General features: G+C 38.1%; 2 protein-coding genes across 5 annotated transcripts in view; both read left to right on the top strand.

The window, feature by feature from the left end:
* The first annotated feature begins 364 nt into the window (after nucleotides 1-364).
* Nucleotides 365-8,006, top strand: LOC120470647 (putative thiopurine S-methyltransferase). Of its 2 annotated transcripts, none has more exons than XM_039660252.2 (9): nucleotides 365-501; nucleotides 1,305-1,428; nucleotides 2,153-2,245; nucleotides 2,317-2,449; nucleotides 7,226-7,278; nucleotides 7,356-7,430; nucleotides 7,529-7,614; nucleotides 7,705-7,749; nucleotides 7,869-8,006. In XM_039660252.2, the coding sequence occupies exons 2-9, from the start codon at nucleotides 1,334-1,336 to the stop codon at nucleotides 7,985-7,987; spliced, it is 699 nt and encodes a 232-aa protein (XP_039516186.2). In that variant the 5' UTR covers nucleotides 365-501; nucleotides 1,305-1,333; the 3' UTR covers nucleotides 7,988-8,006. The 2 variants fall into 2 exon arrangements, with proteins under 2 accessions (XP_039516186.2, XP_039516265.2); XM_039660331.2 differs by having other exon boundaries at nucleotides 374-496.
* A 1,997-nt stretch (nucleotides 8,007-10,003) lies between these two features.
* ext1c (exostoses (multiple) 1c) overlaps nucleotides 10,004-27,920 on the top strand; it is an 89,811-nt gene continuing 71,894 nt past the window's right edge. For 2 of the 3 annotated variants that reach the window (XM_039659344.2, XM_089122912.1), the window contains exons 1-3: nucleotides 10,004-10,134; nucleotides 19,326-19,433; nucleotides 21,772-22,828. In XM_039659344.2, the coding sequence (XP_039515278.2) occupies nucleotides 21,900-22,828 (929 nt within the window). In that variant the 5' untranslated portion in view covers nucleotides 10,004-10,134; nucleotides 19,326-19,433; nucleotides 21,772-21,899. Of the gene's footprint in view, nucleotides 10,135-10,614; nucleotides 10,918-19,325; nucleotides 19,434-21,771; nucleotides 22,829-27,920 lie in introns of those variants that run through there. The other variant, XM_089122913.1, reaches the window with a different exon arrangement.

Raw genomic sequence — 27,920 nt, 5'->3', positions numbered from 1 at the left:
TTTACTGGTGAGAACATGTTGGTTTGTGTTTTCATATTTACTCTATATTTCAAGGTATTTTATTGTATTGCATAACAAGAATGCACGTAGCCTACGCCATATGTATTCAACTATCACCCATTCATTATAGCATCAAAGGAAACAACAGAAAATAAACCCTACAGGGGATAACTTACACAAAAAAAAATACAAAAAGAAAAGGATTTCATACATCCGATCCAATTCAGAAATGCCACACATCCGTTTTGTTGTTTTATTTCTTGCATTTTTTTAGACCCTGCATATAATTTTTTAATTTAAATATTGAATAATAATGTTGGGTTTATTATTTGTCCATTTTTGTTTGTGTGTGTAGCGACAACCAGTGACGAAAGGCGGGGTTCCGTCACTATGACGTAGAACGTAATGTCGGAAGCCACGCCCATCACGCACACACTCTTCCTGTTATGAGAGCGATCACGCTGGAAGCCGCTCTCCGGGTCGCTGAATTGGAAAAGTAAGGTAACAAATCAGAAATCTTATTAAACATTTACAGTGTCTGCAGATTCGAATTGAATGTTGATTCACGTGTTCTGGCTGAGTATGCCCAATGTTTTTATTTATTTATTATTTATTTAGATACAGGAAGATGTTTTAAAGTTGTCTAACATTAGTTTTTATTGGCCAGTGATTATCTTAACCAGTCAGATGATGCATTTATTAAGCTCATAGTAATATTGTGTCAGTTGTTGCACGGACAGAAAGTAACATCTCAAAGATGACACGACACTAAAGCTTTGTCATTTGCGCCTCTGCATTATTTTAGATCATGTGATTTTGCACTGAAGCCTTGGCTCTTTTGTAACAGATTTGGTAATTAATGTAGGCAATAGTAGTTACATTTGACATTGCAAATCATCTCACACAAAAAAAAAATGATTATTGCACAAAAGTGACTAATCAAACATTGAAATGTATTAATATTGAATTGTGTTGACCCAACAGTATCCACCATTATTAACACAAAGACATTGACTGAATAGTAAAATAAAGCATTTGTATTGCAGAAAAATCAGTAGTGTACTTTATTAGTCTGGATGTTATTCTCCTTATTTTGCATAGTTCATGTTTATGTTCATGCTTTCTGAGTATGAGTGCATGTAATGCAAGTGCAACCTGTCTAACTTGACAAACGAGTCTGATAACAGATGAACATGGGCTACTGCAGCATGATTAAATGCACAATATTTGATGTAAGCATTTTTTAATTCTCATTGGCCTATTTATTTTACTCTCCAAACTTATGCGTTTCATTATTTGCTCAGAGCATCTGTCTGCTACGCGGAGAAGGGGAATGTCTGCTCAGGCAAACCGGGTCATGGCGTTGTCGGAGTGGGAGGACCGGTGGAAGGAAGGAAAAATTGGTTTTCATAGAGCTCAAGTGCACAAGTAATCACACACTTCTCACTCCTGACACTATAATCATTCATGTTAAAGAGGACAATATTATGCTTTTTCTATTTCTCTTGTGTGTGATGTTGCTATTTGAGAATGAGAAAGCTCCAGTTCTTCATAGTGTCAGTGTTTCCTGAAAGGCCTCCAGTCCATAGTAGCCTTGAGTTTCTCCCGGGAACAAACACGTCACAATATTCCTCATAATAATAATTAATGCGCAGAATAAAGGGGCGGGGCCTGGTTGAGTTAGTTAGTAGTGTGTTAAACTGGCGGTTATGGAAAGGGGCGGACATTTCCCAAACACACTCGAAGTGCTCGACCAATCACAACACACTTCTCCAGCCGACCAATCAGAGCACAGTGTGCTTTTCAGAAGGAGGGGCTTCATAGAGACAGGAAGTAAACAGAGCGTTACTGACAGACTTGGAAGAGAGGAGCCGCAACAATAGGAGAATATGAGGAAAATAATCAATATTCCTGTTGTTCAACAACATCATGACTGTAAAAGGGCAAAATCGGTCCTAGTCTTTAATACATCTCACATGACTCCATGATTTAGCCATCCTGTGTTGCTTACGAATAAATAATGTTCATTTGGAATTATTCATAAAATGTATAAAGGAGCCATAAAATGTTGTCAATGTATTATTTTACTCTGAATCTCTCCCCTTCATTTGTTTCAATCCACCTTTTTTGTATTTTTTTTTTTTTTTGGAAGGTTGCTGGAAAACAACTTGGATAAAGTTGAATGTGGACGAAAGGAGATTAGATTCTTCTTCCCACTGTGTGGAAAAGCTGTGGACATGAAATGGTAAAAGGTCTTAAATCTGTGTCAATGAATAATGTTATAAATCTTTCTAAAATGTTCATATTGTTTCTCAGGCTGGCTGATATGGGTCACTCCATTGTTGGAGTTGAAATATCCGAAAAAGGAATTAAACAATTCTTTGAAGAACAAGATCTTGCTTATAATGAAGAAGCAGTTCCAGCTATTCCCGGAGCAAAGCTGTTCAAGGTATCTGAAGGTCTCAAGTGTGTCATCCTTAGTATTTGCCAATGATAGTTACTGGACCCATAAATCATACATCGAGTTACTATCCTGCTAAAGACGTCGACCTCGATTCAAACACCCACGCCATCTTATTCCTAAATTACAGCAATTAGTCTAAGTCTATTAAACCTCTGACTAGTACGGTCACAGTGTCCCTGAGAGAGCAGTTCTCATGTATAGGTATGGACAATAATTACAATCATTTAGATTATCACAGAAGTATTGGGATAAAAGTTTATAGTTGGGATATAAACACTGATCTCTACGGTAACGATCAAAATAGAGTCTAAATTACACTGTTCATTCAAAAGACTCATAAAAAAATGCAGATTCATCCGGTGATGTAACAAGTCTTAACGAGCGAGTTTATTGAATCATTCATTCAGGAGATTCGTTCAAAATTGTGGATTCAAAAAATAAATAAATAAATAAATTGCTGATTCATTCAGTACTGAAAAAGTGAAGTCTTTATGAGCGATTCATTGAAGTCATTGACTCATTCATTCAGGAGATTTGTTCAAAATTGCTGATTCATTCAGTACTAAAATATGTGAAGTCTTTATTAGCGAGTCATTGAATCTTTCATTCTAGAGTAGGGCTGCAACTAACGATTATTTTGATAATCGATTAATCGGACGATTATTTTTTCGATTAATCGGATAAAAATTATATTTCATTTTTTTGTTTATTATAACTAAATAAAACCCTAAATCAGGGTTGTGGCGAGCAGGGTGAGGACTCATTGATCTGATAATCACTATTTTGTGTGTTAAACAATCTACTTAATACAGACAACTTTAATTATAAAGAAAAACAACAAATAAAATATATATATGACCACAGTGGTGTGCCGTTAGGGCCAGCAAGGCCTTCTCTGCTGGCCTAAACACTTTCAGAATCACTGACCTGCACTTATAATAAACTTAAACTTACAATATATTTTTTCCATGAATGAGTATAAAATTATTCCAAATAGTTTGTTCTCTTAATTTCATATCTTTTCTCTTGGCTGCGCTGCTTCCAGTAGTGTGTTTTTATGTTAGAGCTTGTATCCAATTATATTTCAGCCATCATGCGTCAAATAAATCTGCCTGGAGGCCTTCAGAATCGACAGTGCGGGTGCCTGTAGTATAAAATGAATGGCAATGAAACATTTTCTTTAACCAATCAGATAATTCGTCAGATTTAATCAGCCAATCAGATTTCGCTTTGACTGCAGCGGGGCCATGTAGCTGGCATATAATAACGTCTGTATTTCCTCGTTCTTTGATTGGATGCGTGTACAGACCGTGTACTATTACTGGTAGTATCCGCATCTGTATAGCGAACTGCGTAAACTAAATATATATTCATGTAGATGTAATAGTTTTTCAACCCACAAATTAATGTTTCTTTTCCTCCTCGACCTCCAGCAGAAAAAAATCCGTTATTCACCCTGAGCTAAACGCAGAGTAACAGAACTCTATTCAAAATCTCCGGGTAAAAACAGAACTGAATGATTTTGAAGGCAAAAGTCCCGCAGATCTCGTTGATTTCGTTCAAAAGTCTGTGTGAGACATCGTCATGTTTTGCGGTTACTGTGTGTGCTTCTGTCGGGCAAGCACTCTCAGCCATAAAGCGAATTAAAACATGCTAGAAATATGACGAGACAGACACGACATTGTTGGAACTGAAACGGAGTTAGAACCTGTACAACAGTAATTGAAGTCTTCTTGAGGAAAGAAATAAGGATGGATTTTGTGTAAAAAAATAATCTGTAGTTTTGGTGAGTATAATGCTTTTTTACCCGTGCTGGTGAATATGATTTTCTTATTTTTTCGTATAAATTTATGATCGAAACTTCATTTTTTTTTAAACATTCATACTATTGTAACATCTGAAAAGGGACTATTGTAACCCTTGTACGACAAGATAAGGGAGGCTCCGTTTCTGAACTTATATTTGTCTTATATATTTATATTATATTTAACTTATATTGTCCCCACCACTTTTTAAAAGCTCTCGTGGCACGGATAGCTAACAGTTGAAATAAATAAAACATCTCCAACTGGCAGACAGTTCGTTTGTAAAATAAAAGAAGCGATCTATAGCCCTAAAATACGTTGTTTTTTAAATCAAGTGATCAAAGTGCTCCTTGCTGCCTGCGATCGGTGGCACGGTTACAGTGTATCTCGTGGCTCACGCACAGTTTTCACATGCACGCTTCAATCCGTTTCGGAGACTATTTGTTCGTTCCGGTGCAGAGCATATGAGCGGAGTGGAGTGGGAGAGATCGGGGAGCGAGCGGGCGGATCTTGGACAGAGCGCAGAGGGGCATTTTTAAAAGAACGGAGCGTCGTCGCCCTATTTTCCGCTCCAATTTCGCTCCGCTCAGGGTTTTCTCCGCAACCACCGCATGAATCTGAATCCTCAGACATTGTCTAAACTTGTGTTCTTGAAGGTGAACTCAAAAGAACTGTAGATAAGGAAAGCAATTCATTTTCTTTCTTTCTTTCTTTCTTTAAAAAAAAAAAAAAAAAAGTTTGACAACATAAGCCATTTAAATTGTAATCCATGTGCACACAAAAGTTCAGTTATACGAATTTTGGCCTAATAGTTCATTTAGCATACTTTTAAAACGTTGACGTAGCCTACAGTAGGCCTATAGCCTGTATATTTGTATTTATATATTATTAGGCCCATTGATTCGTTTAATTTTACAGCATTTTTTTGGTACAATTGATATAAGCATAATTTTTTTTTATTATTATTTGTGCGCGCTCTGCAAAAGTTTAGTTATCAAAATGTTGGCCTAATTAATTTACTTTTTAAATTTACTTTTAAATGTTTAGGCATGTATTTTGGTTTATACACTTTTTTATCTTTATTTATATTATTAGGCCCATTTATTCGTTTAATTGAACAGCAGTTTGTGTGTGTACAATGGAGAGGCTATAAGCCAATTTAAATGTTAATCGTGCGTGTTCCGCAAAAAATCAGTTATCAAAATTCTGGCCTAATAGTTAATTTACTTTTATGTATATTTTTGTTTATATAATTTTTATTCATATTATTAGGTCAATTTATTCATTTAATTTTACAGGACTTTCTGTATAGGCTATTTCCACTGGACATGTTGTAAAGTCGCATCTATGTTTTTATTCACGCATCACGTGATTCATTCATTTATACACATGTCCCACCCACTTTTTAAAACAAAGTTGCCACTGGTTTCAGTACTGAATGAATCAGCATGTTTGAACAAATCTATTGAATGAATGATTCAATGACTCCCTCATAAAGACTTCACTTGTTTCAGTGAGTCATTGAATCATTCATTCAAGAGATTTGTTCAAAATTGCTGATTCATTCAGTACAGAAACAAGTATTTGAATCATTCATTCAATACCATAATAAAAAAAAAACATTTAAATTAAGTATTTAATAGTAAATGCCATGTTATTTTGTTCAGAATCATGCAGCTCTAATAATCGTGCAGCTCTAATATATAGGTAATTATACCATGGTCTGGGTGAATACTCGATTCTGATTGGCTGCAGGGTGTCGGTTAAAAAGTGATAGAGGACACCTAGTAAAGTAGTCCTGGTGAAACTGCCTGTTTACCATTCGAAATTAATAAATAAATGCGCTGCCTACAACAGCTGTGAGTAACCATAGCAACAGGCAGTCAAAGTATCTGTTAACAATTTGCTCCATCAAAACAAACATCTAACGTTAGTTAGATATTACATAGCCTACTAATACAACAATGAGCGACTTCGTTATTTCTTTTAACATTTATGGAGAATATGACAACTTTGACTTTGACACGATGCTGCTGAAGAAAGAAAAAATGTAAATAAAACGGAGAAACGACACAAAGAGATAACACCAGGAGAATTGAATCAAATAGAAGACGAAAAAGATGAGATCAACACGAAAAAAAAATACGAAATGGACAGTAAATACACTCAGAGACTTTATTTTTCAAAAAATAAAAAATAAAAAATGGACTCCAGCTTTGAAAATTACACCACTGCTGCTCTGAATGAGACCCTGCGAGAGTTTTACGCAGCTGTCCAGACAACCAGGCAGGAGGAGAGTAGCTACAGCGTTTCAAGCCTAAGGAGTCTGTTTGATTGATTGATTAATTGTTTTATGTGTAATAAAAAAATAACTATGCCTAGCCTACCTTTGTGTTTCGTGAAAAAAAATGCGTTTTTGAACCTGAAGGGTTCTACAAGCTGAGCGGACTATAAATATCTCCGGTTGCTAAATAAACCGTCAGGCAAGTTATTATTTGTAAATCTAGATTTAGCCTAATTAAAATATAAACTAATGTTTTATTTGGCAAGTGACCATGGTATAAGCGGGTTAATGCCCTCCGATTGTCAGGTTTTAATGGACTTCGGCGGAAGCAACCATCCTCCGCTGCGCGTCGGCCGGTTCACACATCGCCGTCGTCCATTATAACCTGACAATGGACACCTCGTCGGGCATTAACCCTTACATAACTAGAATAATAACAAAGTGAAGTAAATGTGCTGTGCACCAGTGTGTTTGTGTGTGTGTGTGTGTGTGTGTGTGACTGATACAGGCAAAAGCGAGTGAGAGTTCGCTGCTCGTACATCTCCATGCATGCGCTGTATTGTTCTGATGGCTTTCCTCAGATTAATCCAGACGGATGATCCGCTGCGTCCACACACACCGTGATGTTTCTGTGTCTCACTCTCCCAACTAATGCATTTTCCTTGTTCTCAGAGCGCAGACGGAAAGATCTCCATCTATCAGTGTGATTTATTCAAGTTCTCGAGGTGCGTTTTATACTCTCTGGTTTTAGATGATTAAATGTAACGTAAAGCACATTTGATCGTCTCTTTCGGTCTGTCAGTGCCGTTGCAGGAAAGTTTGGAGGGATTTGGGATCGAGGAGCACTGGTGGCCATAAACCCACGTGACAGGGAAAAGTACGTAGCCTATTGAATAAATCAACATTTCACGTCCGGTTATTTATGTATGGTTTCAGTGGGATTGTATTTGAATAGATCGGCTCTTTATCCCACAGGTACGCCTCTCTCCTCGTTTCTTTAATGAACGATGACTGCAGATATCTGGTGAACACGGTGGAATACGATCCTGAGCTGTACAAAGGTAACGTTAGGAAATATTTTTATTCATTATAAAGCATGTGTGTTTTGTTTATAGTGTTTGATCTCGTCTGTTGGCTCATTTGACATGCAGGCCCGCCGTTTTTTGTGTCAGAAGAAGATTTAAAGAACATATTTGGTGAGAGTTTGGTTCTGAACACATCACCTATTTCATTAGGTGTTTTTGTTATTGATTCTTCATTATAGAGCTTTTATTTCTAGATGGTTTTAGCCAATAATCATCCTGTCATATTCCAGGAGGAGGCTGCGTTATCGAACTAGTTCAGGCTATGGACGGCTTCGAGGAAAGGCACAGATCATGGGGACTGGATTCACTGACGGAGAAACTCTACCTTCTCTCTCCAAAAGCCCAGTGATCAATCCTGAAATCAGCTGGAGTGTGATTAAAAAGGGGACATTACTTAATGCAATAATAAAATGCATACTAGGGTTTAAGGAGTAGTTCACTTTTAAAAAAACTTTTTGCTGATAATTTACTCACCCCCATGTCATCCAAGATGTCTTTCCATGTCTTTCTTTCTTCAGTCGAAAAGAAATTAATTTTTTTTTAATGAAAACATTCCAGGATTTTCTCCATATAATGGACTTCAATGGGGTCCAAACGGTTCAAGGTCCAAAAGACAGTTTCATTGCAGCTTCAAAGGGCTTTAAACGATTCCAGGTCATGAAAAAGGGTCTTATCAAGCGAAACGATCAGTCATTTAATACATAAATTAAAAAGTTTAAGTTTTATAAGCACAAATACTCGCCTTGCTCTGTTCTGTGATGAGTGTTCGTGACTCTCCTGTTTGAACTCGTTCATCAAAATGAACTAATCTTTTTCCAAGTCATTTGGTTCATTCAACGAAACGAAACGAATAAATTGACTCGGAAAAAGATTCATTCATTTTGATGAACGAGTTCGAAAAGGAGAGTCACCAACGTGCATCACAGAACAGAGCAAGGCGATCATTTGAGCTTATAAAACTTAAACTTTGTTATTAATTTATAAAATGAGCGATCGTTTCACTTGATAAGACACTTGTTCATCGTCTAAAGCCCTTTGAACAGTTTGCAGTTTGCACTGTAACTGTCATTTGGACCTTGAACCATTTGGTACCCATTGAAGTCAATTATATGGAGAAAATCCTGGAATGTTTTCATCAAAAACCTTAATTTCTTTTCAACTGAAGAAAGAATGACATGAACATCTTGGATGACATGGGGGTGAGTAAATTGAGTAAATTGAGTTTTTAAACTGAACTACTTTAATGGAAGACAATTGCATTTTTTTGTATTTTCATAAAAGTCACGTAAAAGTCTCATAATTGGAACGTATTTCAAAATATTTGAATAAATCATTAATGAATTATTTTTCAGATATTTCGTTTGTTTCATATCTGGATTGGTGTCTGTTGGAGAGTGGGGTATGTGTGAGCTCTCGGTTTGACCACGAGAGGGCAGTAGTTTGATATTTTCACGATGCTTTTTACATTTACCAATACGACAAGAAAAATAGCAGTAAAAGATTAAGAATAACATCTAGAAAATATGGTTTAGTCATCATAAACATTGAAAGATTATGAACATATTCACCGTATTATGAATAAAATTAAGTGAGTATTCAAACTCAAAGTAAATCTTACTTATCCAGTTATTTTATTGAATAAAGGAAAACAAAGTGCAACTTTTGTAGTTCTGGACATTATGAGATTTTAAGTAACCAGTGGTATGTTACACAAATTAACACATTAAGCTGTTAGTATTTTTATTTAGTGCATGTGAGTTCAAATACTGTGGATAAAAGCGTCTGCGGAATAAATGTAAATGCTGAAATATGTGTCGCTTTAAAGGCCTGTAAACAAGCTAGAATTATTTTCTGTTCTGTTTAAATCTATTCTATTTAAATCTGTCTTAAAACTTTTTTAAGGAAGGAAGATTTTTTTTTTTAAGGAAGGAAGAAATGTAATCTCAAATGAGATGACAGAACAGTTAGGGAATCAGAAAGAGAAATTACAGAATTATTATTACTCAGTATCAATTAGTATCAATGTATACAGTTTTAATTCCTGTGTTCATATGCCTCATATAAGCGAGCTAAATGCCGCCTCAAAAGCGTCACTGTTCCAGGATCTGTGTGTAGCCTACGTTTGGACTCGTTTCTAATCAACCATGTTATGAGCTCTCTTTTCTTTTCTTTAAATGAAACAAAAACACTTGGGTAAATAGTTTGTCTCGTCCGCGTGACCGCGCGTGCACCGCTGGCCAGATGTGCGCCTGTTTACTTTAAATATAGCTCGTGCTGAGGCACCCCGAGTCTCTCAGCCAATCACGGGCGCCGGGGGCGGGGTCGGCTGGAATGTTGTGGATGCGAGAAAATGAACAATGTAACCCCATAACTGATGCTGTCGGGAATATCACTGCGCATCCACACACACCTACAGCGCGAGATGCTTGATTCGGGGACTCGGCTGCGACCGGACAGGGTTTGTGGAGAGACACTGAGCGTCTGCTGAAGTTCAGGGTGAGGCTCTTTCTGTCATGCACAATATAACGGCGTAGCATTATGCATCTGCATTGCATTAATGCTCATGATTTCATGCGATTTGTAATAATCAATATCACGCTATTCCGAGGAACTTCAATGTTGCGGCCGCGCGCACTGAATCCACCCCAAGGGCATTGCGACCATTGTTTCCTTGTCATATTTCACACATCTCTTATATACCAGCTCGCTAAAATATGAACGTGTCTGCTGACGTTTCGGTGCTTAATAACGACTACATTCATCCACATGATCTGACGCGCAATTAATGGAAGAGACCCACATTATTGTCGCGGAGCGATAACGCAAACAAACCAACCTTTGGATAATTGTAGCCCGAACGGGGTATTCATATTTGCTCACATATGCTTCTGTGTCATTAAAGAGTGGGAAGAGAGGGAGGTGTGAGATTACGCGCGCGCCCGGTTGCGCGAGTCTCTCTGTAACTCAATCAGCTTGTTGAGCTGGTAAAGCGAGAAGACACGCGCTTCAGAGGCGCGCGCGCGTGTGTGTGTGTGTGTGTGTGTGTGTGTGTGTGTGTGTGTGTGTGTGTGTGTGTGTGTGTGTGTGTGACGGGGTTTGCGCTGCGGTTCAGGGCTGGTCTGAGAGGCATGAGGGTTTGTGCATCCCGTAATATTGCGCTGGTGAAAACAAGCAGAGCCATCTGACAGAGAGAAGGGGAGCATTTCGGTATCGGGAGTGATGATGACGATGATGATGATGATGAAAAAGCCATAACGAGGGACAACGTCATAATAACAGGTAACGCACTTAATCCGACCTTTGCGCGAGATATAAAACAGAGTTCCTCATATAAAGAAGTAGGCTAAATGCAACAGTGGTAAATATTTAGCGATTTAAATTTTTTAATATTATAATTCGAGTGGGAATAAAATAGAGTAGCCTAATGTTTTATATTTTTAAATATTTAAAAAAGCATTATATTACGTAAAATAATATAAGCATATAAAAAAACGGTATTGCTTAATATAGACTACCAATACTAAAAATACTTTTTTAAATGCTACTTATATATATATATATATATATATATATATATATATATATATATATATATATATATATATAATATTTAAGTAGCATTTAAAAAAGTATTATGTATTTAACTAAAACACTGTATTTAGTTATAATATACTTTAATTATATGAATTATTTACACGTACATGACAGAAGGGATTAAATCCAAAACAAACCTAATAAGTAATAAGCAGAGGCCTGTTGAGAGATGTGTGTGTGCTGGAGACAGGATCATGTGTGTGTCACAGGTGTATCAGGATCATCACAGCATTTTAATTCTCTGTTTAATTAGATCCCAAGATACCAAGAAGTGCTTCAGATTCACCAGCACGATGAAAGCTGATGGGTTTGTGGAAGTCGAGGTTTAGCTTCTAAATAGATTACTTGTGTCGTGTCATTTTGCGTGTCGTGACATGAATGAAGCGTCAATCCCTGCAGGGAATACCGGAATAACGTCTGGAATCTCGGCTCTTTTGACAGGCTCTCAAACTCATTCCATGGAGTCATATAACATAATGTATATGACCTCATCCGGGCCGGAGGAAGGTAAAGAGAGAAGGAGTGTGGGAATGAAGAGGTGTTTTTTTTAGTTTGACATTTAAAGCTCATACAGTTATGATAACCTCAGATTGTTCCCAGCCTTCCCAGTTTGTCAGGATAATAAGCCGTCATGGTGGGTGTGCACGGAGCATATTGTTTAGACGTAATTAATCAAGCCTGCTGGTAATTATCATTGTCCATAAATTAACACATGAAGCAAGCAGCGGGTGTTCAGAGAGATGCAGTCATCATCATAAATAATAACCGCCTTTTTACAGCAACCAAAACTACTTTTCAATCTGCCAATCCCAGGAGAGATTAGCGCAGAACATCATGTCAGATCTTTCTTAAACATCCTCGGCTCTGAAATTACACAGACTTTGGTGATGTGGGTCTGTGTTTTCTCCAAAGCCCGTGCGGATGACCCATCGGTCTCAGTCGACCTGTAATGACAGAGTTTCAGGGTTAATTTTAACTCCGGCTCTCCACCGTCCTCACCGCATCGTTTGTGTTTCTCCAACATCAGCTGCCGCTAACATTATTTTTACACGCTGCAATTCAGGGCAGCTGAAGCTCTAAAAGCAGAACAAGTCTGCCATAACCAGTGGATAACACTAGTGACATTCGCCTAGTGCTGCTGTGATACATCCAGGTTAAGCCAGGACGGAAAACTACTGTAAAAAATTATCGTGATTTTAACATGAAAAAATGCTACAGTGCAAAACTGTTAATTGGTTAACAGAAAGTTTCCTTACTATACATGGTAAATAACTGTGATAGATCTAATGGTACATTTAATGTCATTTTACTGTAAAATACCATTAGATTTACAGTTTTTGGAAGTGAAAAAGAACAACTGTATAATTTAATTATATATTTTACAATTTAAATAATAAATTTAAATTGACAATTTACAGTGAAATCCCGTAAATTGACATTACCACAATTCCATGCATGACGCTGTATTTTGTTGAAATAACAGTTTTTTCATAGTTTTCTACTCAGTTATGTACATTAGGGTTTTATGTTACATGTAATGTTGTTAAATTAGTGTTTATTGCACTTTTTAAATTTCACGTGTGTTACCATGATGGTGTTTGTGCGAATTACTCTGCAGCTTCATATTAATGGAAGAGTTTGTTTGCGATGAGCTTTGATTGATCATGTGACTCAGTGCTGTGATTGGTGGTGGTCAGTGTATTACAATGGTACAAAACAGATATCAATACTTCAATATATCAGAAAATGAACATTGTTTCATATATTGAAGCACAGTTTATTACTGTGAATTAAAAGTGAAGTCTGTAAAACCAATAATGTTGCTACCGTATTTCTGGCAACCGCAGTGTCTGGTATTTTCCGTAAAAATTATGTTTTATTTTTTACAGTAGATAAGGTAAAAAATAAAACTGTATTTTTTTACGGTAAAAATGGCAGCATTATTGGTTATACAAACTTAAATTAAAATTTACAGTTATAAATTATATTTAATTAACAGATATAGTGTTAATTTAACAATCTTTTGAAGTATTGATAACTGTTTTGTACAATTGTAATACACTGACAACCACCAATCACAGCAGTAATGAGTCGAATGATCAATCAAAGCTCATCACAAGCAATTCTTCCACAAGAAGGTAAATACTCATTTAAAGAAGCTCCACAGTCACAGTGTCATTCGCACAAACATTAAACACCATCATCGTAACACACATGACATTTTAAAAATGTAATAAACATTAACTATACAACATTAAATGTAACATAAAACCCTAATGTACATAACTGATTACGAAAACCAAGACAACTAAGTATCATAGTTAGCCTTCAACAAAAATACATAAAATGTGAAGTGTCACACTTCACATTTTAAATTGTACAATGAGTTGTTCTCTTTCACTTTCAAAAACTGTAAATCTAACAGTATTTTACAGTAAAATTTCATTAAATGTACCATGAGATCGATCACAGTTATTTACCGTATATAGTACGGAAACTTTCTCTTAACCAATTAACATTTTTGCACTGTAGCATTATTACAGTCTTTTACCGTTAAAATTACGATTTTTTTTTTTTTTACAGTGATTTGAACAACATGATGCAAGGGAAATGTTTTAACTGAGTGTTAATGAGCAAAGATCATAACACTAAATTGCCTAAGTAAATAAACTATATGCTGTCCCGGCATGAAAAAAAAAAAAGTTTGGGGTTTAATGAGAATTGTCTTAAGTTTTTTTTTATTTGGTAATAATTACAGTAAAAACTGAATTTTCTATTTTAATATTTTCATGATCGTTCAGAAATCATTCAAATGTGCAGATTTTGCTGCTCAAGAAACATTTCTGATAATTATCAATGTTGAAAACAGTTGTGATGCTGCTTCTCTGCTATTTTTGTGGAAACCGTGATACATTTTTGATAAATACAAAATTTGATGTGTTGAAAGTTCAAAGGAACAGCATTTATTTGAAACCATTGTAAAGTCTTGACTGTCAATTTAGGTAAAATAATAATTCTGTCTTTAAAAAAAATGTAATACAACTATACTGTATTTTTAATCAGATATTGTTAATCAAAATAACACATGCAATTATTAATTTATAAATATTATATTATTAATATAATAATAATAGTAACTCTGATAATGTTTGTGATATTTTTTTAAGTCCCCATGAAATCAGTTTAAAGTCCCTGTGGTGATACAGCTTTTAATGTTGTTTATGTGTGTATGTGGTGTATTTAATACGCTTTTAGACACCATATATCGACAGCATTGCTGAGTATTTCCTCCTTAAAGCTGCAGTGAACCAAAGACAGTCTCAAAAACACGTTTTGAAATCGCTGGTGTTTCTGACGTCACAAACAACCTTGTAACCAATCAGATCAACGTGTGATCGCCAATCAATGGATCACTGAGTGAGTGAGTGATTGAGTGGAGGCGGGGCTCATTTGCATAACGATTTTGATGACATCACTCTGCATTTCAGCTTCTCATCAGATTTTCTGTCCCATCAAATGCTCTATAGAATCTGAAGCTCCGCCCTCTACCCTATAAGCAGACGTTGAAGCTGCGGGTCGCTTGTTAACACATTTACTATATTCTGCATGGTGAATGGCACACAGTGCACTATATAGGGAATAGGGAACAATCAGACAGTGTAAATATGCTTTCCACTGGGGCAAATTAAGTCTCCTGTTAGTTTCCTGTTAGTGTCACGCGAACCACCACAGATCCGTCTAGAGACACGACACACAAACGCACACACAATCCAGTCGCTGAACACCACAAAACATATCGTTTCCCAACATAGCTGGGATATAAACGAAACTCTATTGGCTATTTCAATGGCTGTTTGGCTGTTCGATATGCCCCTCCCTGTCTTCCTGTTTCAGTGGAAATTACGTCAACACTGACGTATTTCAAGGCACTCTCATTTCCAAACTTAATATGCAGAGACAACTTTTTTTAGGGCGATTTCCCCCAAAATTGCAGTTTGCATAGTTTGTGTCTATGTTTCGTCGTTACTAACACAATTCAATGGAACTTGCGACCATAGTTGGCTAACGATGCTTTTGGAGGCACAGCAACATTGGTTCAGCCAATAGTGTGAGTTTGGGGGCGGAACTAAACGGTTTGCTTGAACAATGGCGGACAGGGGAGTGTTTGGCATCATTTAGTGCAGAAACCACTTCTGACCTTTCAAAGAAAGAATATGCAAATAAAAGCAGTGCAGTCGTGAGCCTGATTTATTCGCTGTAGACGGAGATAAGCTCCACGTCCAGCTGTCACACACTCATCATGTGAGAAAACGACACAGGAAGCCGACACACACCGCTCCATCACCTGCTCGCTGTCCTTCTCCATGGTCACCGCACACTGCCAACAGTGGAAGAGACGACACACACTCGTTCCGGAGAAGCTAATGAAGTGTCCAGAAGACAGATCACTGAAAGTTTGGAAGACTGTGTTCACTTATTCAGCTGTTTTCTGATTGAGCAATACGGCATCGCATCTCGATCTCATTACACGCCTCCGGCCCGCTCCGAGTCCCAAACCCGCTGTGATGTACGGGACGAGTGTCTGAGACGTACAGCGAGCTGATGGATGAGGAAGAGAGAGAGGAGGAGGAGGAAACCAGAGAGAAAACAGTTCCAAGAGGGGAAAAAAGATTGTGCCATTCAAACAAAAATCATTTATTTGAACATCATATGAAGACAAAATGAGTTGCAAAGAAGAAAGACAGATGTATTTAACTGCAAAAAAAAAGATATTTTTACTTTGCAATATGGTCTTTTAATCTGCATTTCTTTCCGTCTTTACCTTTGTGTTTCGCTGTGTGCCGTTGTTGTTTTGTGGGGGTGAAAGTAGAGCTACTTTTTGCTGCTATATGCTTCTATATGAGTTATCATTTTGACATTTCATTAAATGTTTTATGTGCAGCAGGAAGAAAGCTATTCTGCGGTTGGTGGGAAAGCAACCTTAGCTTTCTCCTGCAGGTTTATTGGTCCTTGGTATAACAAAAAATAATTGTATATACTCTATAATTTAATATACTGTAATTCAACATATTAATTAAACAGGTGAAACTCGAAAAATTAAAATATCGCACAAAAGTTATAATTGTGATGATTAAGTCTTACAGCTTATCAAAACCCCAAATTCAAAATCTCACAAAATAAGAATATTATATGAAATCAATTTTAAAATAGGATTTAAAATGAGAAATTTCAGAGGGCCTACAATTATAATCATGCATATGTACATAGTTATATATATAGTAAATATATTAGTTTCATCTTTTAATTTGAATTACTGAAATACATGACCTTTTGCACGATATTCTAATTTTTATGTAATATTAAAGGAAAATTGACATCTTCAAACTCAAATAGTTGTAGGCTACACAGCATATATCAAGTTTTTATTAATTATGGTCTTATATTTATATATATGCATACTGTTGGGTAGCACATTTCCAAGTAAATACAAGACTTTTTTAGGTTTACTTTAGTTAAACTGTCATGTTTCAATAAGTAATGTTTCAATAAATAAGCTAAACGCCCAAACCAACTGATTTGATAATCTGGCCCTCGAATGTTGAATATTCCTGATACAGGTGAAACTGGAAAAATTAGAATATGGTGCAAAAGTTCATTTATTTCAGTAATTCAACTTAAAAGGTGAAACTAATATATTATATAGACTCATTACATGCAAAGTGAGCTATTTCAAGCCTTTATTTGTTATAATTTTGATGATTATGGATTACATTTGGGGTTTTTATAAGCTGTAATCCATAATCATCAAAATGATGACAAATAAAGGCTTGAAATATCTCACTTTGTAACGAGTCTATATATAATATATATATATATATATATATATATATATATATATATATATATATATATATATATATATATTGATCCTGATGCAAATGAAAATCTAAACTGCAGTTCATTTTCTATGGTTCAACGTGAGATGAACTTCACCTGTGAGGCATAAAAAGCCAAACGAAAGGAAAGAAGGGAAATCAATGTCCTAACTAAGGGAGTCATGCATTAATAATGAGCCGCTTGTAATGGAAACCTGCGCATCTGTTTCCTGACAAACATGTGCGTGGCCTGCAGTGTTTCTGACCCATCACGTTTAACATCACCTGTCACATATCAGTAATGCATACAGGCAGAATCTCCATAAGCGTGCATGTATACACACACAGACCCTGTTTATACGTCAGCGCTTTAGATTAGCTTGCGCTTGCAGTGGTCGGAGATAAGAGAGAAACTCTACAGGAATTCAGCAGAGGTAGAGACGAGCAGGTGAGACCTGAAAGCTGTCTTTGTGTGTATCCTGGCAGTAGAAACACTGAGCTTCTCACACATACACACACACACAGACAAACACCTCCTCTTCGTAACCACTGCATGCTTCTCGGCAGAGCAAACAAACTAACCCAACAGAACCTCAGTGTCGGCTCACGCTCGCCGTTCAGCGTTACTGAAGCTGCTGTATTACAAACTCAGCTCATGTTGAGCATGTTCACTGCAAACACTACAGCGTGTGTGTGTGTGTGTATGTGCGAAACAGCAGAACCGACTCAGACCACAAGACTAAATGCACCAGTTTCATGGCCTCATAAAGTGACGATGAGTCGCTTGATAACTTGAAACCCACTGGTTTGCTTTGACTGAAGCTGTGAACTGGCCTTTTGTGTACAGTAGCCAAACGTTTGTTATTAATGACCCGATTAAAATATCAAAATATGAGGAAAATCAATGTTTATTGAAATACAATGTTCAATTATTTTAAATATGTGGGAAGAACAAACGCTAAATTTGGTTAAGGTATTTATCTGACTAAATTATTATTACAGTTACAGGTTTTACTATGGAAAATAAATGCATTGAAAAACAACAAGCATACATGATTGACTGCAACATAATCAGTTATTAATATTTCATTGGTTCTTTTGTTTTGCACGTGTTCATAATTTCTTTGTATGAGAGCCTGGACAAAAACTATGTTGCACAATTTGGCTTTAGTATGTATGCAATAAAATTCTACATTTGTAAGTGTTCTCACAGTTAACTTTACATTTCTGAGCCTTTTTCAATGATGTTTAATCGAATAGTGAACTTGATTTTGTCAAATCAATTTAGATAATTACTGTGGTTCAGATTACATCATATGTTGAGTTTCCATTGATTAAACCAATCTCGTTTGTTGCATTAACTGCAGTTTTTTATTTCAATGAACTCAACATTTTAAGGTAACCAGGTAACTTAATTTAGTTAAACCAACATTTTTTTTAATAACAATATAGTTTACATTGCGTCAGTTTTTAACGGGTGTTGTCCATTATAAATCTCTCCTCAAGAGAATGCAAAATCAAAACATTTTGAACATGAATTTTTTTCCCCATTTAAAATCCCCAAATGCTGTTTTTCTTTAAAATGCCACCAAAATGCAATGATGCACATTTTATTGCCTTAATAGCATTCACATATTTACTGTTGTGATTTTCTGTTTTTAACCACTGCTTGTAAATCACAGTTTATTCGCTGAAGTTTAGAAAATGTTAATAATAATAGAAACTCAGAGTTCTCAGATCAGTGGATATTTGTTCATCAGTGGAATTATGTTGAATATCTGTCAGCTGTTAAACTTAACTACACAATTAGATAATACCAGTTTAGCTCAAACAGTGACCAAGAAATGCTTCGTGTTGTTCAGTGAGTGTGTAAAAAGAGCATTAGCAATTACAGAATAATTTTTGGTTTCAAATTTTTATAAATTTACTGGTAGTCACTGTATGATGAATATTTGGGTATAATATGTCATAAATGAACTATAGTGTCCTGCAAACACTATATATATATATATATATATATATATATATATATGGTGTTTGAATCATTTTTGGTTTGACTGTATGTCCTTTCATACTTCACCGCGCTGCCATCCATGATGCATTGCTCTCTCGCTAACGTTCTCATGTGTTTGACTCTGTCGTGTTCTGTGTGTGTGTGTGTGTGGATATGAACGAACAGAAGGCTGTGTACTGAAGTGTGCTCTTGATTCTCCACAGAGGGGATTCGCTGAGCCATGCGAAGAGAAGGAACGCAGAGAGCGAAGACATTTCCAGCGGACGCAGTGAACACGCTGTAAAACACTTTTGTTGGTTTAACTTAAAAAAGTAAGTAACCTGGTTGCCTTAAAATCTTAAGTTCATTAAAATAAAATAAAAATGTTGTTAAAGCTGCAGTGTGTAATATTTAGGAAGATCTGTTGACTGAATGCAATATCATATTCATAACTGTGTCCCGTGTTGTATAAAGAGCTACACAATGAACCGTTGTGTGTTTATTAGCTTAGAATGAGGCGTTTCTCTCTACACACAAACACTGCGGGTCCGCTAACATTCACATGTTTCTATGGAGGCCCTGAACAGACAAACACGTTTCGTCACTATGTTGTTCTTCATGATAATAATAATAATAATTAAAGCTGCAAGCAGCATTTATCGGTGTTCAAGCAGTTCAGGCCTTTAAGCACAAAAGCATCGAAAGGCATTCAATTTGATTTAACATGCATTTATCCACGGACATAATAGATGTAAAACACCATTTACAATCAATACAGGCAATTTAACATTGGAAATGCATGGTTTTAAAGCTTTTTAACAGTTATAGTGCCACCTATGGTCCGATCTCCATGAAACTGTGCATGCTTCTTCGGCATGTTATGAGACATATGCTCATCAATTTTTGTGAAAATTTTGAGTTTTCCTTTAGGATTTATATGATTTTGGGTGCATTTTGTCCCATCCCTTTTGTAAACGACCCTGTTATAGCTAATCAAAAGCAAAAGTTCTACTTTTTTTCGATAATTATTTATCTAGAGAGTCCAGAGAATAGTATTGGGCAAAAAACCAGGGACTAGTTCGCAAAAGTGGGTTTTGGACAAAAACCGAAATAACACATTTTTTTTTGCTCCAAATGGAAATCCGAGATATACAGCAGCTTTCAGCACTTCGTGCTTGAACACCTAATAATGAGAGACCTTTTTGACGATTATAGCACCACCTATGATCCGATCCTCACGAAAATTTGCATGCTTCCTAACCATGTTAGGACACATATGCTCATCGATTTTTGTGAAGTTGTGACTTTTTGGGGGGGATTTAGGGGCTTTTGACTGAATTTTGCCACAGACCACTATCTAAATGAGCCTGTTACAGCCAACCAAATGCAAAATTTCAACTTTTTTTCAATAATTATTGATCTAGAGAGTCCAGAGAATAGGCCTAGACTGGTTTGGTCTCGATTGGGCAAAAGACCAGGGACTAGTTCGCAAAAGTGGGTTTTGGACAAAAACCGAAATAACAATTTTTTTTACATCTTGTCCGTCTTGAGCCAGGGATTACAGTGGTGTAAAAACATTGAAGCTAAGTCAAACGGTCTAGGAGTTATGAGCAATTTAGTACTTTTGGTTGCTGTAGGTGCCACCTATGGGCCAATCTGGGTCATACTCTGATAGCTTCTCCACAATTCGAGGCCCTACCATCTGACAAAGTTTCACAGCTCCAGCCCTTATGGTTTGGGCTGCACGATGCATTTTAGGGGATTTTTTTTTATTTCTAGCAAATACAATAGGTTTTCAGCACTTCGTGCTTGAACACCTAATAATAATAATTCATTACATTTATATAGCGCTTTTCTCGGCACTCAAAGCGCTTTACATAGAGGGGGGAATCTCCTCAACCACCACCAGTGTGCAGCATCCACCTGGATGATGCGACGGCTGCCATAGTGCGCCAGAACGCTCACCACACACCAGCTTACTGGTGGAGAGGAGGCAGTGATGAAGCCAATTGGTATATATGGGGATGATTAGGAGGCCATGATGGACAGAGGCCACTGGGCAAATTTGGCCAGGATGCCGGGGTTACACCCCTACTCTTTCGAAAGACATCCTGGGATTTTTAATGACCACAGAGAGTCAGGACCTCGGTTTAACGTCTCATCCGAAGGACGGTGCTCTTTGACAGTATAGTATCCCCATTACTATAATGGGGCATTAGGACCCACACAGACCACACTAACACCTCTTCCAGCAGCAACCAGGCTTTCTCAGAAGGTCTCCCATCCAGGTACTAACCAGGCTCAGCCCTGCTTAGCTTCAGTGGGCAACCAGTCTTGGGCTACAGGGTGATATGGCTGCTGGCTGCTGGATAAGAAGCTGCTAAAGTCAGCGAATAAAACACTGACTTAATGATGAACAAGTGACAGTAATATTCGCTATAACATAAATTTAAACCTAATTTCTTAATTTTCATTTGTAAGGAAACCTCATTGCTTAACTGGCTCCTCTCTGCTGTCTCAGACGACATCACTTCCTGCCGGCCACCATAACTTCTGTTCGTTGCAGTTCACAACCTCACCACTAGATGCTGCTAAAAATTACACACTGCACCTTTAAAGCAATGTGAAAACAAGTTATCATAACTTATTGATCATATTTTTTTTTTACAGTGAACAGAGGTTAGGCTAGAGGTTAGCATTGATGGACAGGTGGAGATCGGAGCAATGCTGGAGCTTCGGCCCCTGTTGTCCCGCTAACGATCCCGGACCGGATCCGGCGCTCCGAGGCTGAGGGACTCATGCAGGCCCGGAAGAAGTACGTGCTTCTGGGCTTGTGCTCGTTCTGCTGGCTTCTGCTGTATTACCTACAGGACAGGCTCCTGGGTTTCCTCGCGTATAGGAGAGGAGAGGGGGCGCGGCCGTGGCCCGACTGGCTAGATCGGGATCTTCTCCCGGGATTCGCCGAACACGCCGAGCTGTTAAATGACGGAGGACCGGGAGACTCGCCTCGGCAGCGACGCCAAGCGTGGACCGGGATCTACAAGGACAGTCGGTGCAGGATGGAAACATGCTTCGATTTTGCGCGATGTCAAGCTCTAAGCACGTTTCGGGTCTATATTTATCCGCCGGAGAAGAGCGAACGAGTGTCGGAAAGCTATCGGAAAATCCTCACCTCGGTGGCGGAGTCGCGTTACTACACGTCGGATCCTCGGGAAGCGTGTCTATTCGTGTTGGGAATTGATACGCTTGACCGGGATCAGCTATCGACGCAATTTGTTCCTAACGTAGATGAGCGGATTCGCGGATACCCGCTCTGGAACGACGGGAGAAATCACGTCATCTTTAACCTTTATTCTGGAACTTGGCCAAATTACACAGAGGATCTTGGATTTAACATGGGACAGGCTATCTTAGCAAAAGCAAGCTTGAATACGGAGCATTTCCGACCGGGATTTGACGTGTCAATCCCGTTGTTTTCTAAAGAACACCCTCAGAAGGGCGGGGAGCGCGGATGGCTAGTGCGCAACACTGTCCCACCGCGCCGAAAGTACTTGTTAATGTTTAAAGGGAAACGTTACTTGACGGGCATCGGATCGGACACTCGTAACGCTCTGCATCACATCCACAATGGGAAGGACATTGTGTCCCTCACCACGTGTCGCCACGGAAAGGACTGGGAGAAGCACAAGGATGCGCGGTGCGACCGGGATAACCAGGAGTATGAGAGGTGAGTTTCTGGTTTCTGTGACTCAGTGTTGAACACGAGACGCTGCTATCGGTTACTGATGTGACAGAGTCAGGAGTGAATAACGCTCAACATGTATCAAGTGCTCTCTTGGGATGATGTCATACATCATACATGTGTTTAAACCAAGCGCAACCTTCCTGTCTCTCTCTTGAATCCGACACTGAAGTGAGTTAACCTGCAGTGCCTCCACTGGCCACTAGAGGCCGGCTGCAGAAAAAAAATGTGTTTACAGCCTGGTGCAAAACGTGGTTTTGGTCTATATAATGTTGACCTTCATGACGACTGTGAGGACGGTGATTTTTTTTACAAATCAACCGTTTAAATTATATTGAGCCTCAAAGTTATGCATAATTAAGGGAGTGGCCACTTGAGTGACAGGTAGTTTTCCGCTGATGCCACTGTTTGTCTGCTGTCTGATTAGCATCACGTCATCTCAGCTAATCTGCCTCGTTGCACACGTTCGGTTATCTGGGAGTGAAGCGCAGCCAAGATGGCGACGGCTGGCTCCGCCCACTTTGGGCTTCAAAAATGCTCTTCAGAAACACTACGGATGACGTCACGCACACTTAGTCCATATGTTTTTACAGTCTATGGTTTAAAGAGACTTTGAATCAACATTTCTCATTTATGAATCAGGAGGTGAATGGATGTGCTTTCACTAAGCCCCGCCCCCCTTGGTTACTGTTACTAGAGTTACAGAACATCAAATATAAATGTATATCTCCATAACTGTTAGTAAAATGTGCTCATAAATTATTGGATATTATCCCTACATTGACTGAAATGAAGTGTGATACTGAAAATGTATTTAAGTCTCAAGATTCATTTAAAGACTTCTTGTCCCCATCATTTTATTTTATTTTTGGATACTTTCTGAGAAAATGCATTCAAACTTTATGTTGGCTTGACAAACCTTTTTTTCTTCTCAGACTAAATTTTGTCAGTATCTCCAGCAGGCTAAATCATGCAAGCAACGTGCTAAATCATGCTAGTAATATGCTAATTCATGCTAGCAATGTGTTAAGTCATGCTAGTAATGTGCTAAAAAATGCTAGCAACATGTTAAAACATATTACCAATGTGTAAAAACATGTTAGTAGTGAGCTAAACATGCTAGCAATTGGTATGACATGTCAGCAACATGCTAACAATGTATTAGCCTAAACATGCCTGCAAAAATGCAAAATGATGTTTGCCATATGCTAAGACATGCTAACAACATGATACAACTAGCTAGGAAGTTTTTAAAACTTTGAAAGGCTTTGTCTAAGCCACGAGTCCATACAAACTTTAATTTAAAATGTAATTTTTGCATTTAACTAAAAGAGCAAAAGCTTGAGAGAAAGAATACGCATGGAAATAGTTGCTATGGCAGGATTGGTCAGTGACATTTGAAGGCGGGGCTTAGCTAAGATCAGTTTAAACCGCTAGTGTTTAATGACACCAAAAGCTTTGACTTTAATTACAGTATTCTAAATATTTTTGCAACGCATAGGCTACACGAGCCAATGGAGTTGAACAGAAATATGTGAAAGGAAGGGAGGAACTACCTCAGAGAATGTCTGTGAAATAAAGTGTTAGTCTTAGAGGAGTGTAAGGAATAAAGTCTCGAACTGTTGAATGGCTTCAGACTTGTTTGCTCTCGGTTTGTGGTGGATGAATGTGTTCATTTGTTCCACTCGACAGGTTCAGGGAACAAACTTATCCAAACTCTTCAGCAATATACCAGTGTGCGGTGGTCCTGGTCTATGTGAGGAAGTCCAGCATTCATGAAATACTTTATTTCTACTGGAATGAACATGGCGGTTTTCATCGTGGAGGTCTATAAGTGTGGGGCGGGTGGATTGATGCATGAACGGCAGTTTGAGAGTTTCATGAGGACATTTTAGAAAGAACATTCAACCCCAAAATATTTTTTTATTTGACATTTGATAATTTCGCAGCTTGACAAAATACTCAATCAGGAAAAGGATGACATGAACACATTTCATATAATTTTTTATTTTATAAATAACTGCAAAATGTTGTATTATAATTTTTTAAGAAATATATAATTGTTTTTTTTAATAAATAAATATTTTTATCACTTATAAAACAAGTACTCCCGCAGGAAAATGATAACATGAACATATTTCATGTGATTTTTTTATTATATTAATTTTATAAATAAATGTGTAAATACACTTTTTAATAAATATATAATTGTTTTTTTTTTAATAAATAAATATGTGTATGTATATTTAATATATATTTAATTTAAAGGATAACATGAACATATTTCATGTGTTTTTTTATTTAAATAATTTTATCAATAAATGTGTATTAATTTGTTTATTATAAATCATTTTTAATGCATTTTTCATAATTTATAAAACACGTATATTTTATTATTTTTTTGTTTTATATTTTAAATGGATGACCATGAAAGAAACGCTATGATTTTTAATAACAGATAAATGTTGGGCATCAGTACAGAAATAGCTTCAACATTTATGTGATATTTATATCTGTAATATATGTTTAAAGATATTGTATTTTAAAATAGCCAGAATATTTAGAGTTGCACACCTCAATTCAACTGAAAATGATGTGGTAAGCGGGGAGAAATAAAATCAATCCCGATTTAATAAACAATACACTTTGTAGTCAGATTATTAAATACCGCACCTAATTTTAAAACGTAATTTGATTTAATTTTAATTTAATTTAACTTTAATTTGATTGAAATTACAGTAATATTGTAAACATTTGTGAATTTATAGTAATGTGTAATTTATTCCTGAATGTTCAGCATCATTACTGTTCAGTGTCACATGATCCTATAGAAATCAATCTGATAAGATGATCTGATGCTCGAGAAAGATTTCTTGACACGTTCCCCTTTGTGGAGTTTTGGAGACTGTGAGCCGGACTGTCACCGGCTCCGTCTCTTATTCCTGCTCAGTCACATGCAGGAATAGCTCTGAGGAGGTTCTGTGGGGTTAATGATCTCCAGCATCTGCTACTTCCACAGATTAACCTGAAGGCACCCGGAGCATCCGATCCCACTGAACCGACACAGGGATGAGACCGAGCAAGCGAGAGAGAGAGAGAGAGCGAGAGGCCACACGGCCCATATTCACTCACTCTTTAAAAACAGGGAAGGGGAAGAGGGGACTCGCATTGTACTGGGCATGTAAATGAGACGAAGTGAGAGAGCTTGTGGGAAAAGAAATAGGGCAAGCTGTTTCGGGACAGTTTTGGGACACTCACACACACACACACTCACACACAGACGGAGGATTATACTGCAATACTGATTATACTCTCTTCAATACCACTGTAGACTTCTGGGAAGGCATTAGAATGTGTGCGTTTGTGTGAGTGAGTGCGTGAGAATGCGTGTGAGAGAGAGTGAGCAAAAGAGAGTGAGTTTGTGTGTGTGTATGTGTGTGAGTGAGTGTGTGTGTGTGTGTGTGTGTGTGTGTGTGTGTGAGAGCAAAAGTGTGTATGTGTGTCTGTGTGTAAGAGTGTGAGTTAGAGAGAGAGAGGGATTGAATGTGTGTGTGAGTGTGTGGTTGTTTGTGTGTGTGCACGCGTGCATCAGAGTGTGAGTATGTGTGTGCAATAGTAAAATGCGGTCCCTCTCTTGACAGTTCGAACAGAAGAAGTCATTATTCTTGATTCTGAGAGAAAAGAACTCATGGAAAACTCTCTCTCTGCTGGCTTGTGTGTTTACTGAAGCATCAGCTGTGAACCAGTGTAACGGATCACGACTGATGAACTTCATAAAGACTTTAACTTCGCCTGGTGTGTGTGCGCGCGTGTTCAATCGTTGGCAGGACCCAGTAAGTAATGCTACGCCCACTGTAATTGGGGATGTGTAACTGTACCCCTAGAGAGAGAGTGTGTGTGTGTGTGTGTGTGTGTGTGTGTGTGTGGCTCATGCTCAAACTAGGTTTATTTAGAAGGAAGCGAAGGCCGTCCATCTTCCTCGCTCATCTTTTGTGCTCTCTCTTTTTTCCCAAGTTCCCCTCAATTTCTCTCGCTGGGATTCTTCCCTTCTCTTTACCTCACCAATCCCTTGACCCTCTTTCCCCATCTATCCAGGCCAAGTCTTTTACATACACACACACACATGCATTTGCTTATTGGCGCGAGGAGCCAAAGATGCTAATTTGCTCTTCATGCATGGACACTTTTCTCAGTCAAGCATGGAGACAACGCATGCACACTTCTCAGTGCTCTAAACATGTTCACTCCTCTCTCTTCATAACCAGGATCAAGACATGACAGGTCAAAGGTCATGACCTACTTTTCCCAGGACTCATTTTAGGCTAATCCTTGAACCCGTTATATAAATAAATGCTCAATTACAGACTTTATATATATATATAGGGCTGTGAGTTTAACACGTTATTAATGGCGTTAGCGCAAACCCATTTTAACGGCGTTAATTTTTTTATTGTGCGATTAACCGTCTTTTTGGCCTAGCAAACTTTGTGGGGTTTTTTCACTTGCTTTTGCAACAGGATTTGGCATGTGCGGCACTGCGCTATAAAAAACACATTAATTTCAATGGCTACCAAAGCATCCAAAGTTCGTCGACCAAAGCGCAAGCGGATCTAGCTAGACGGGAAACAAAACAGGCGCAACGCAGCACACAATCATTTGGGCTTGCGAGCCGGCCAAATAGTTGGTCAACGTTACGTTTTGAGTGGATGACGAGTGCGAGAAACATTTGCACAATGCAAGCCAATTGTCACAATTGTCACAAAAAAGTTCAGGGGGGATGAAGCAGGGGCGGTCTGAGGGAGGGACGGTGGGCCAGGCCCGTGCAGGGGAACGGGACCAGGAGGTAGCAAAGGCGGGCCTGGGCCGCAGAGGGTGGCCGGAGCAGGACAAGGCAAAGGCCAGGGCGGAGCAGGACGAGGCGAAGGCCAGGGCGGAGCTGTCGGAACCTCGGTCGTCCAGGGTGGAGCAGACTGTGGGCGTGGCCAGGGCAGAGCTGTCGGACCTTCGGGCGTCCAGGGCGGAGCTGTCGGACCCTCGGGCGTCCAGGGTGGTGAGGATCCCTCAGGCATCCATGGCG

Source organism: Pimephales promelas, chromosome 18 (assembly GCF_988280905.1).
Source record: "Pimephales promelas chromosome 18, fPimPro1.hap1.1, whole genome shotgun sequence".
Classification (NCBI taxonomy): Eukaryota; Metazoa; Chordata; class Actinopteri; order Cypriniformes; family Leuciscidae; genus Pimephales; species Pimephales promelas.
This window is presented reverse-complemented; position numbering and strand designations above follow the sequence as displayed.

What these genes read in the sequence shown, in the direction of transcription:
- LOC120470647 (XM_039660252.2), top strand. Translation starts at nt 1,334, where the DNA reads ATGTCTGCTCAGGCAAACCGGGTCATGGCGTTGTCGGAGTGGGAGGAC. An exon ending in AAAGCTGTGGACATGAAATG is followed by an intron (nt 2,246 to 2,316) that starts GTAAAAGGTCTT and finishes ATTGTTTCTCAG; the next exon opens with GCTGGCTGATATGGGTCACT. An exon ending in GATTTATTCAAGTTCTCGAG is followed by an intron (nt 7,279 to 7,355) that starts GTGCGTTTTATA and finishes TCGGTCTGTCAG; the next exon opens with TGCCGTTGCAGGAAAGTTTG.